Source organism: Pollachius pollachius, assembly GCF_949987615.1.
Source record: "Pollachius pollachius genome assembly, chromosome: 2".
Lineage (NCBI taxonomy): Eukaryota > Metazoa > Chordata > Actinopteri > Gadiformes > Gadidae > Pollachius > Pollachius pollachius.
In genome coordinates this window covers 29,809,196-29,821,359 of record NC_136935.1, presented here as the reverse complement: position 1 = coordinate 29,821,359, position 12,164 = coordinate 29,809,196, and the positions used below count along the sequence as shown (strand labels likewise).

Sequence of the window (12,164 nt, the reverse complement as noted above, 5' to 3'; positions counted from 1 at the left end):
AGTAATTTATTTCCATGAAATAAAACCAAACCAAATCTTAAGCATTTAATTAGATATATAAAATCTAAGGCATTGGAAGATAAATTTCTAGTCAAACAAGTAGAAAATATTTGTTACAGCATTAACAAAGGAGAGCATCAACTACCAAAGCAGCCTGTATTTTCAGTACTATATACATTTGCACTTTGGGGAATTTAAGAAGCCTGTTATAGTTTTATAAATAGATCCTACATTCCTAGTCATTTGTTTTAGCTAGGGTTGTGGCTAGCCTTCACGGTTTTCTTTAAGTGGTGGTAGTTGGGCAGAATCTTCATCAAAAAGTCCAACTGGAGCGTCTGGGGCTGTAGAAGAGGAAATATGAACAGAATGTTGACGTACAGTGCATACATCCATTGTAAAAACAAACAGAAACCCAAAACATTGGCGATTCTTTTTTTTTTGCACGTGTCCTGAAGAATTTTTTTTTAAACTTTTTTGTGTTGATACACTGCATAAACAAACATTGAAATCCACTTTGTGTTGCCTCATACTTATGGCTGGGTATTGCCAGGTACCTCACAATTCAATTCAATTTGATTCTTTAGGTCTTCATTTGATATCGATTCGATATTGATCCAATTGCTTCGATATCGTGCAGATGACAAGAATACCTAAATATTATTTAGAATTAACCATTTCATTGTGCTTAAACTAGCAAAAAGGGAATACACCATTGTATAGTATTGTTCCTGAGCTAAACTTGCAGCATAAAAGTAATAATCATAACATGGACAAATGTAAAAGGGCATGTACATTTAGGAATATTCGCTTCTAGATTACAATGACTAAGTATGCTTTTTTTTTAATGGAAATAATCGATTTCAAAAAAGCTCTGAATCGAGAACAAATCAATTGCAGTGCATTGATGAATCGATATTTTTACCCAGCCCTACTTGGTATCAACACTGCATCAGTGCATTTTTCATGAGGAAATGCATACAGTGGGCCCCTTCAAATAACTGATTACTAGACATTGGAAGGTGGTTAAAAAGTACAGTAATTTGTCCCCAGCCATCTGCGCGGGTAACCATGTGGGTCTCCATAGTGACTTTACTTCACAAATGATCATACAGCGCATGGGAGACCCATATGTGGCAAGTCTTTATATTACTTTCAAGGGTATTGATTAAGTAGACATTAAAAGACTTAAGACATCCACACAAATGTGAAGAATCTAGAAAAGGAGATGCATAGGTTAATAGGATAGCATACCTGCGGTCTCTCAGTTTGAACCCTTCTCAGACACCCAGAGCCATAGAGGACCGTGTTATCAGGGATGACCTCACAGGTGTTAACTTGGCAGAAGGCACCGATGATGCATCCACTGGTAAGGATAACATTTCTACCCACGTCAGCTAGACACCAGGAAAGAAGAAAATGTTGAAAAAAAAAAAATGTTGTCAATGCCAAATATTACATCCAAATGTTTGTATTTGACTTTTCCTTCCATTTTACACACCTTTAGATTCGATGACGTTGTTGTCCCCAATTTTCAGGGCTTGCGATACTATGGGTGATTGGTTAAGGTAAACTTCACTCATCTAGGATAACTCGCAATTTCTGAAGGCTGCACAACCTAAACATGTATTGGTATTGTGAATTCAAAAGGTTTTGGGTCCAGGATTTGGTCCCTCTATGATAACAAAAGGATACCACATCCAACCTCAAACACATTGTTAATACCGATGGTCATGGTCTTTGGTTCCACTCCCTCAGAGTCAGGTGTGATATTTTCTGGGTAACTAATGGACGACCAAGGAAAGCAAACAGACAAGTAAGGATCGAAGGGCATGTAGAATGAAGAAGAAATGCATGCACCATACCAATACTGGCTATAGACAAGTCGACAATACAAATTACAACAAATTACCTATTAATAATCAGAGCCTGCTCCTCTATCAAGTTCCCTTCCCCGATCACGATGGGCCCGGCTTCTGCAATGATCCGTGCTTTGGGGTGGACCACTGTCCTGGGTCCTACGGACACAAGACAATACATCTCACTGTGGTACATTTAGCGATGGGCAGCTAAAAGGTCACATACAGTTTCGATTAATTGTGGTAGGGATCATAAAGCAAGATAAGCACAAAAATAAATGAAGTTACAATGTCCATTACCAATCGTAACATCTCCTCTGATTTCACTTTCGACACACACAACTGCTCCAGCAGCTATTTTGACGCTATAGAAGAGAGAAACACATTGTGTGGGTTAGATCATGTAGAAAGACCATGAAAGTTTGGGCTAATGCTATCGTTGCACACTTAGCTAGTTGAGCTAACTTAAGGTTACTTTAGCCAAAGAAACGCTAATCGTATGCAGACCTTTCAGTCCATCAAAAGTATTCCAACGAATAAGTGTAGGGATAGTTATGGAGAATAAGTTACCTTTTCTGCATGTTTTGTTTATCTGTCATAGTGAAAGATTCAGGGAGGAGCACTCCTTCCTCGGATATCGATGTATATTCCTCTACACCGTAGCTTGTGCGCATGCGTTAGACTTCAGCTCTGTTTACACGAATATTTGCTAAAAATGTATAATATAGAAGTTAATATATTGAATACTTAACCTATATACTCAAATAAACTCATTCGACTACTACTATTCATTGGAACAACTGTAAACTGACCACATACTCGGTGTAGGTGTAGTTAAGACGCAAACCCTTGACCTATATGTACTTTGTACCTTCTCTCTCCCACTACCCTTTCAAAACAACAAGGGACCGGAAGAGGCTGATGTACAAACGGAGAAAAAAGGCCCGATTGGAGTCTAAGGGCTCCGAGAAAGAGAGCCAAGAAACAGACCCTCAGAGACCTGATGTTGTTAAGATGATGCCCCGACCACAGAACCGTGCGTCGCGTTTCATCCCACTCATTGCCTTGGTCGTAGCCATCTGCGTGGTTCCTCTAACAGCTGACATATCTTCATGTAAGTATCGCACCTTTTAAATCACTGGTATTGTTCCTTCTGCTAACATTAGTAGCGACCAAATCCATCTCTCTGAAATCCCATTCCCAACACGTGAAAGATAGACCCAACTTTAGAAAGTCTCACAGTAATCGCTTAGGAATGTCATGTTTACAACACTAAACAAACAAACCACAAATTCTCTTAGTCTTAAATTATACATTGAAAGATTGGCATGATTGGGCGCAGTAAGTGGAGAATGTTCAGTCTTACGTCTTTGAATGTCCCTCCAAAGGAATAGTTAATCTTCTTAAAAGCCCATTGATCTAGCATGTGACCACGGGTCCCTTGTTTCATATGCCTGGTTATGGACAGTAGCTTTCTGCCTAGCCCGTATCCTTAACAGCTTATTTTCAGTTGTCTTGTTTTGATGATCTAGCTAATACATGCCTCACCATCTTAGATCGATGAGGTAGGTTCAGCTTTCTATATAAAAAAACAGCCATTCAAAACGTGTCCCATTGGTTGCCTCTTTAATACAACAGACAAACTAGCAAACTAGCTGAACTTAAGCCAGACTGTGTCTATGTCTTTTGAAAACACAGTGGATTCACACTTTGGTGTGGTCTGATGACGATGGTTGTAAGAGATATCTCCCAGTGGAGTTATCCAGCTGTAAACTAACAGATGTCAATAGAACGGATTATCATTGTGTGCGTGTCTCTCCATGTATTCAGCCTCGCTCCCATATCGTAAATCAATGTCGCTGAAAATGGATGAGGCATTCCTCAAGGTCAACAATGAGTTGGAGACCAAATTGGTGGTGTCTTGGATGTCTAACCACTGTTATCAGGTAGGCGTATTCCCATTCAATGCCCCATATAGGACTAAGAACAGATTTGTTTTTGACTGAGATTAACTCAACATATATGGACAATCACATATTTGTATTAATGCTGTCACGATGATCTTGATGTTGGTGTATTCATTGCTATTGTTGGTCTCTGTCAGTGCTTGTACCAGACCTTGGGGCTGGTTCCTGCAGGTCCGGGCCCTGGCAAGTCCAGCTATGCAGACTTCAAAGTGGGTACGCAGCATGGCATCACCCTGCAACTGAACAACTCAGATCTCAATGTGGAGCTCTGCAGGTGGGCTCAATACATGTAGATACATGTCCACCAAGGTTTTTGTTATAAAATGCTTATAAAGGTTATTTATTTAAATATTTTGCATGACAATAACAAGAATAGCACATATCCATTATTTCATTCAATGTTTGATTTGTATACTATTTGGAACAATTGTCTTTCAATACATTTCCGATAACATTGAATTTGTTCAAGAGGTTGTTTTTAATGGCTGGGTACCGTGAATGACATCTCTTCCTCAGGGTTCCATTCTCCTTTGGGGAGCACGGCAACTACTCCCTCTGGGTGAAGAACCACTCAGTTTTTTCAGCAGTGAACTGCTCCATGGTCACTCACTCAGACCCGGTTAACAGTTACCTGCGTATGTTTTGTCTATTTATTCCTCAAATTCACATTGCATTCTGCTGTCTGATTATGATATATGATGTATTACAATTGATGCAACGCTGTATGACATTCATTTTATTTGATTTGAATCGACTAACTATATATTTGGTGAAGTCTATGTTCTGAAATCTATAAAATATATACATTTGGAAAGTAGATTTTCTGAAATCTGTTCTTTCCACAGCAATCTTGATAGCATTCATCGTGTTGGCTGGACTAGGCATGCTGTTAGCCATTGGAGGTGCAATAATAAAGTAATTAATTATCCATCTATTACAGTATTTATTTGCATTACATTTGCTGACTTGTGGGGTTTTTATCTGTAAAAGTATTGCAAAATGTGAATTGTGCCACATTAAATGCATATACCTCCATTGCACAAAATCAGCTATGATTAATTAAATGCATTGATGATTTTTTTTAACAAAAATAATGTACAAATAATGTATGTATTTAATTATTTTGATGCATCTCCAGTTGTAACTGAGAAGATATTTCAGAACCTCCTCTGTAATGCAGTAGCACTAGCCTATGTTAAGTAGACTCTGTGGCCCCTCTCAGTACTGCATTAGTTCTAGTGTGCTTTAGACACTGTGTTGCTGGTTGCATTGGCAAAGGAACTCATTTAATAATTTTTCCCAGGCTAGATGTGGTCGGGGGTTTGCTTCACAGACTGAGCAATTCCATGGAAACGGAGAGGCTCATCAACTCGGTGAGTTGTCTGTGCATGTCTTGTGGTTGGTGATTGGTTATCAGTGTACTTGCTTTGATTGGATGGCTGGTAGCCCATAGGGAAAAGGAATTAAGGATGACAATGGATTAATGAATGAAAATGATGCATTATTTTATACAGATGGTTTAAGTAGCACACAAACAGGGATTTGATTAAACGGTGGAGGGACATTTCTGTAAACCTGCCATTGTTCACTGGCTAACTTACATATTTCTTCATGCATGACTCAGATGGAAAAAGTGCATGACACGCATGACTAAAGGCTTTAAACGGCTTCATCATACATTTCCATGTGTATATACGGCCCCAGAGTCTTACGTCTCATATGAATCTTGTTCCCTCTGCAGGAGCTGGGATCACCAGGCCGGCTGGTGGAGTCGAGCAACGACAACATCCTGCCTGCACCAAGTGTCCTCAGCAGAAGGCTACGATCTCTGGACACATTCAGAGGGTGCCCCCGTCTACCACATGCAAAAAAACACACCAATGATGATTGCCATTATTGTTTAACATCACATGATGATTGTTATGATCTGCTCACAATCGTGTTATTATTAAGGAAGGAGCTGGCCGTGTATTATCATCATCTTTCTAGATGTATGTAACTTATGTACTATATAATAATAATAGTAGTATAATAATAATATGTAATTTATTTGTAGCTACTCCACCATAGCCTTTTCCCCAAAATTATTTAAACTATGTAAATATCCATCTATAAAGAATAAAACCTTACAGCTCAATAAACCTCAGGATTTGTCCCATATTTTGGTCTGTTCAAATTGTGATTTGCCAGTTTTTCCACGAACACCGGGGCTATAGTGAGGATAGGACATACTGCAGTAGTTTAAGCTTGGTTTGTGGCTTAGTTTGCATATGCATCTTCACATTCCGAACCAAATGCTGTTTAGCAACTCTGTGTTGTATCTGCCCACCCAGGATTTCCTTGGTCGTCATGGTGTTTGTGAACTACGGCGGAGGGAGATACTGGTTCTTCAGACACGAGAGCTGGAATGGCAAGTTATTGTTGAACTAACTAGCTTCACTCTCAGTATCTCTCCTTTCACTTTGATGCATTGAGTTTATATTTTTTCATTATAGGTCTGACTGTTGCTGATCTGGTGTTTCCATGGTAAGCTTATACATATTGAAGTAATTTTCTGCTTTTCAGAAAGATAATGAAAACTGAAAAAATGTGTCCTTCTAAATCTCTTGTCCATTTTTAACTCTCTTTTAAAATGATTTCTACCCTCCCTCGTGGCCCTAGGTTTGTATTTATAATGGGGACGTCCGTAGCCTTGTCCATCAACTCCCTGCTCCGTTCAGGCTGGTCTCGCTGTTCTCTGCTGTTGAAAGCAGTTTGGAGGAGCCTGCAACTCTTCCTCATAGGAGTCCTAATCATCAACCCCAACTACTGCCTGGGCCCCTGTAAGCATACACAGCACACACACAAGCACACACGATGAGCCTCATCAGGACACTGCTCCCTTGTGGTTTCATAGAGTTACTACATGTTTTTGAATTACAGATGTTGTCTTTTTAGCACCATTGACTAATTAACTAGTCTAGTGGCCTTGTTATAGTTGTTATTGTTATTGAACTGCATCTCTCTTTCTTTCGCTTCATATTGGTTCAGAACAATCATGTTGCTGGAACAAGGATCTGTCAGGGCATTATTGGTAATTGACAGCGAACGCAAACTCTTAACAGCACTAGTACATAGTAAAAAACACTGTGTAGACTATAATGATAATTAAATGTCATTCTGAAGCTTTGTCTACTAGCAAGAATCACTTCCTCTATTCAGTAGAATAACGAAACCGGAAACAAGGCAATTCTCACTCGCCTCTCTTTTCTGAACCATATTCCCCCAGAAGTTCTGCTATAACATATGAAGGCTGGATCCGAGACTACTTATAAACTAACTATATATTTTCAGATTCTTCTATAAACATCCACTATTAATGTTCTAAAAATGATATCCGTATGAATATTATTGAATAATATTACAATTAATACTATTATAGTACAATAGTCCAAAGATGATACAGTTAAAAGATAACAGGGCCTAGTATTTTTAAATTAAGAGGTATGGCTCATGATTAAGTTTTCTCAGTGTATGCGATCTCAAATCACAAACACTGCCATTGAGCTCTTTGTCGTGGAGGCAATTGCCGGCCCAGAAGGATCATAGAACATGTTTGTGTTCTATCTGGTGCAACGGTGTCTATATATGGGTGTTTGGATGTGTTGAGTTGACACTCCCTATACTATTGACACATGGAAAATGGATCAGTAGAACATGGTACCTTCGTAAGCATGCTTGTATGTTATTTACTGAATTAATTAATTAAAAATCCCAGCCCATGCAAAGTATGCCTAAATAACCTCTTCCCCCCCCTGTGTGCTTACTTCCCCCTCCCCTGCAGTGTCCTGGGACGGCCTGCGGATACCAGGGGTGCTGCAGCGGCTGGCCGTGGCCTACCTCCTGGTAGCCATGCTGGATTTACTGGTGGCCAGAGTTCACACCGACAATCTCCTTGTGGTCAGTCATAACCTGCTAATACCCTGTGTTTTTACTATGATTAGCACTGCACCAATAAGGGTTTCACACTGGTTTTGCCAGTATTCCCGGAATTACTTTTGTTCATTCTCAGTCTCACCATAGGTATTATTTTGGTTGACTTCATATAAGCCTCTCTTGGGTCATGTGTTCTTGTTACCTCTCCCAGGATGTTTGGTGGTATCCTGTTCGTGATATCTTTCTCTACTGGCCAGCCTGGATTTGCGTGCTCTGCTTGGAAGCAGTTTGGCTGTGCATCACCTTCCTTCTTCCTGTCCCTGGCTGCCCCACGTGAGTGGCCACTACTCGTGTGTGTGTGTGTGTGTGTGCGTGCGTGAGTGAGTGTGTGCGTGCGTGTGTGCGTGCGTGTGCGCGCACGCACGCATGTTTTTATTCACTATATATGTATGTCAATAGGATGATTTTATAACATACATCAATGTTTTGAGTAAGAATACATGCATCACTCAGTAGCTGTCATCAAGTCTTTAAGTTTGCCTGTCTGTCTGTGTGTTTGCCTGCCTGTCGGTCTGTGTGCAGGGGGTATTTGGGTCCCGGTGGAATTGGGGACATGGGTATGTACTCTAACTGCACTGGTGGGGCGGCTGGATACGTAGACCGCTGGCTGCTTGGGAACAACCACATCTACCAGAACCCCTCCTCACGGGTCAGGAACTGGCAGTCATAATGCACATCATTCACAAGACAGCATCACACACTCTTTTGGTCATTAAGGTGTGAGGGCTCGGTCTGACATTAGTGAATACGTTCTGTCACTTCTCAAGACTCCACTCTTAATAAGTTGTATCTCATGTATGAAAGAGAGTCAGATTAGGTCTTCATTTTTACCCCAAATGTTAAGTAATTATTTATTTTGTATTTTTCATGATGTTGCATAGTAATAATAATAATAATACATTTTATTTGTAGAGCACTTTACATTCAAAAATCTGAAAGTGCTACAGAGTTAAAAGAAAAAAAAAAGGGTTGTTAAAACATATAATACATATACAGCAAAAGAGAAATTAGCAAAAGGCTTTTTTAAAAAGATAAGTCTTAGGGTTTTGTTTAAAACAGCTGTAGTCTGTGGGGCCTTCAGGTGGTCATGGAGGACGTTTCATAGTCTTGGGGCAACAGCGGATGGAAACTGCAAAATAACATTAAATCGCAGGCTTGATAGCGATATCAACCCTACCTTATCATTTTCATAACTCTAATAGCTACTTGGCAAAGCAAGTCACCAGAGACCAGGTGTAAATTAGCTGCTAATCGATTAGCCCATTACAGAGGATTTGAGGTTGGAAGAGCATATGCGGTTCATAAGGTTTCCATTTAGATTTTCAATTCCTTCGGAGGATTGACATCTTATCAACCTCATCAGCTTTGCAGAGCAGTTCGATTTGGTCCTTTTATAATGACGATTATTTACTTGACATATGTTGTTATATAAATGCATAATACTGAATTTGTGTAATGTAATGATGGCTTCTCTCATCTCATTCAAGGTTATATACCTGACCCAATCGGCGTACGACCCTGAAGGTATTCTTGGTAGCATCAACACTGTCCTCATGGCCTTCTTTGGATTACAGGTGTGTAGTGTTAACCATATGTTATGATGATCTATTCTTGAGTACAAACTCATTACGTGTTTTTAATTTTGTGTGTTTTTCGGGCGGGGTGGGGTTTACCAGGCAGGAAAAATCCTCTTGCACTATAAAGACCTGCACAGCAAGATAATAACCCGTTTCCTCATATGGGCTCTCATATTGGTAAGATTGTGATTATGATGTTCCTTCATTTGTTTAGGTAAAGGATCACTGAGTAATATCCTCTAGTATTGTGTCTATTGACTGACAAGGTGGATAAGCATTACAACGAGTTTCACAAAGTACCTTCTCTGAGAGTATGCATAGGCTAATCCGGGAGTCAAATGTGTATGCTAATGTCACTATACTGGCTGAACACGTCTCTTGACTTTGTTAAAGATTCTGCTGGTCTCACACAGGGTATATTATCAGCAGTCCTCACCAAGTGTTCCAGAAACCAAGGATTCATTCCTGTCAACAAGAACCTCTGGTAAGGGCACCTTGTTTGTTCACCGGTTGTTTCAGTGGCACAGAGTCTGAGTTTGGCGGAATGAAATTTAACCAGCTCTTACCATAATTTAGACTGCATTTGTCTGCAATTTAATTAGTGAGGCGACGTTTTGGTCACCAAGGATGATTGTGGTTAAATATAAGAAACATAACACACTGTCATGTACACTGTCAACACTGTCTACATGTTAAATGTTGAGAGAAAGTAAGACTCCATTTATGAAATGTGTTATTGCCTCGTCTCCAAGAACGTCTTCTACAACTTTAGGTTTTTGTTTGTTCTTGACGTAAAGTATGTAGAGCGGGCCTCTCTAGATGCACATTTTTACGATGTGTGTCCGTTCGTCCTTGGTAATGCAGGTCCCTTTCCTATGTCACTACACTGGCCTGCATGGCCTTTGTGGTGTTGCTGCTTGTCTACTACGTCGTGGACGTGAAGAGTTGGTGGAGCGGAGCGCCCTTCCACTACCCTGGTGAGCTGCAGCCTCTACCTCCTAGTTTCTGCTGACGTTCTCCATCATAGAGCAAGGAGCATGGATGATGCTGGTTCATCATGTGATGGGGTCCAAGAGAACCTGTCTCACTATAAAAACTAGATGGCCACTTTCTTATTTAGTGTTTATTATCTATTACCACAGTGGTTGGTTTGATGTCATGGTACCCTGGAGATGATTGTAATAGCTGTTTATATTATTCTTCATGAATATACTGCCTGAGAATGGGCTTAAGTCTCAAGTATGTGTGTACGACCAACGTATACAACAAATACTTTATTGTTCATCCATTATTCATTATTCATTCCAAAAAGTATAAGATACGTTTGTCAATTTGAGCTAATGGAGCCAATTTACAGCTCTGATTTAAATTTGGTCACAGTTTACAAAACACATTTTAAGAAAAACGTTGTCTTTTACTACTTTTTCTATTTAATGACTGATAATATTCTGTGAAAGCCTTAAGGCCAGATCACATTAAATAAATCATATATGACTCCTGTTATGAGGCTGGTTTCAGGTATTTCGGTACTTGTTGAGTCTCGTCATTGCTCTCACCTCACATATCACTGCTGTGTCTGCTCTCCCTTCCAGGTATGAACTCCATCCTGGTCTACGTGGGCCACGAAGTGTTCGAGCAGTACTTCCCCTTCCGCTGGCGCATGGCCAACAGCCAGTCTCACGCCGAGCACTTAGCCCAGAACCTGGTGGCTACCTCCTGTTGGGTCTTCATCTCCTACCTTCTGTACAAGAAAAGGGTCTTCTGGAAGATTTAAAGCCAAACAGTGCTGAGCAGACGGGTCAAGGACAACCGATAGGGTTCTCCCAAGTTGGATTTCTGTGAGATTTACTGACTTGCAATTGAAAAATCAAAGGACTTCTACCTTAAAAATCAAAAGATGGAATTTATTTTTATAAATTTCGCTGTATGTATATAAAATCTACATATGTTATGTTTACTTTAGAAAAGAGCTAGACCAAAACTAAATGAAGATATTTTTCAATGACATTGGCCTATGTTGTGTGTGGTCATCAAGAAGTGACAGACAAGTCCCTGTTGGACAGCAGAGGCAGCGCTACAACATTTCATGGTGGTCAAATGGTCATTTCTGTTTGATATTTTAAAGTCTAGAATTGTGTTTTCTCATTCCATTCATTGTAATTTGTTTTGCCAAATTAGCGTTACCTTTTTGTTTTTTGTTTAATTACTATTTTTTAATTTGGTATATAGGCATCATATTTTTCATACTTTTTACCACTGCACAATTAGAAATACGGGACCTTTTCACTATTTTTCCGTAGCCTTTTATACTTCCAAGTACAACATTTTAGTTTGTAATAGTGTGCCAATGGATTGACATGCTATCAATAATGCACACACTATACACATTCAATTGGTTCTATAATGAATAATTAAATGATTTAACTCATTCTGTGCTGGCTACATGAAGATGCATGTGGATGAGGTGTCATATCCCCCTCCACACACACTATGTAGTGCTCTGAGTGACTTGCAAAAAAGTGCTACATAAATGCAATACATTATAATTGTTCATAAATAAACATGTTTATACCATTAAGAAATACATAAAATGTGCCTTTTAGGACAACTACTTTCATGTACTTTGAGTCTGAATGTTTATTTATTTACTATCACCTCATGAGATGTAGAGCCAAGGAATATTTTCCATGAATAAGTCACTTCTCAATGATCTGTTTTCTTTTCTCTTGTCAAGCGCAATAGACATTCTCCATTATATTGGCCTCAGTTCATACTAATCTTTATCCCCA

General features: G+C 39.5%; 2 protein-coding genes across 2 annotated transcripts; one reads left to right on the top strand and one right to left on the bottom strand.

The window, feature by feature from the left end:
* Positions 1 to 32: 32 nt before the first annotated feature.
* Positions 33 to 2,532, bottom strand: LOC307091937 (dynactin subunit 6-like). The gene is made up of 7 exons (XM_079758783.1): positions 2,427 to 2,532; positions 2,157 to 2,221; positions 1,910 to 2,015; positions 1,693 to 1,781; positions 1,499 to 1,546; positions 1,252 to 1,394; positions 33 to 341 (listed from the first exon to the last, which is right to left on the bottom strand). The coding sequence occupies exons 1-7, from the start codon at positions 2,528 to 2,530 to the stop codon at positions 249 to 251; spliced, it is 648 nt and encodes a 215-aa protein (XP_079614909.1). The 5' UTR covers positions 2,531 to 2,532; the 3' UTR covers positions 33 to 248.
* Positions 2,533 to 2,714: 182 nt separating this feature from the next.
* Positions 2,715 to 11,972, top strand: hgsnat (heparan-alpha-glucosaminide N-acetyltransferase; the record flags this gene model as incomplete). Its single annotated transcript, XM_079758514.1, has 18 exons — positions 2,715 to 2,970; positions 3,687 to 3,802; positions 3,961 to 4,097; positions 4,340 to 4,458; positions 4,669 to 4,738; positions 5,127 to 5,196; positions 5,565 to 5,668; positions 6,157 to 6,233; positions 6,319 to 6,349; positions 6,485 to 6,645; positions 7,647 to 7,762; positions 7,950 to 8,071; positions 8,321 to 8,447; positions 9,286 to 9,372; positions 9,475 to 9,552; positions 9,789 to 9,859; positions 10,240 to 10,352; positions 10,968 to 11,972. 18 exons carry the CDS (start codon positions 2,715 to 2,717, stop codon positions 11,147 to 11,149), a joined length of 2,037 nt encoding a protein of 678 aa, XP_079614640.1. The 3' UTR covers positions 11,150 to 11,972.
* Between the last annotated feature and the right edge of the window lie 192 nt (positions 11,973 to 12,164).

Coding starts and splice junctions, on each gene's coding strand:
- LOC307091937 (XM_079758783.1), bottom strand. CDS start 2,530: ATGCGCACAAGCTACGGTGTAGAGGAATATACATCGATATCCGAGGAA. Junction 1,395..1,498: donor CAACGTCATCGAATCTAAAG/GTGTGTAAAATG, acceptor CCTGGTGTCTAG/CTGACGTGGGTAGAAATGTT. Junction 342..1,251: donor TTCAAACTGAGAGACCGCAG/GTATGCTATCCT, acceptor CCTCTTCTACAG/CCCCAGACGCTCCAGTTGGA.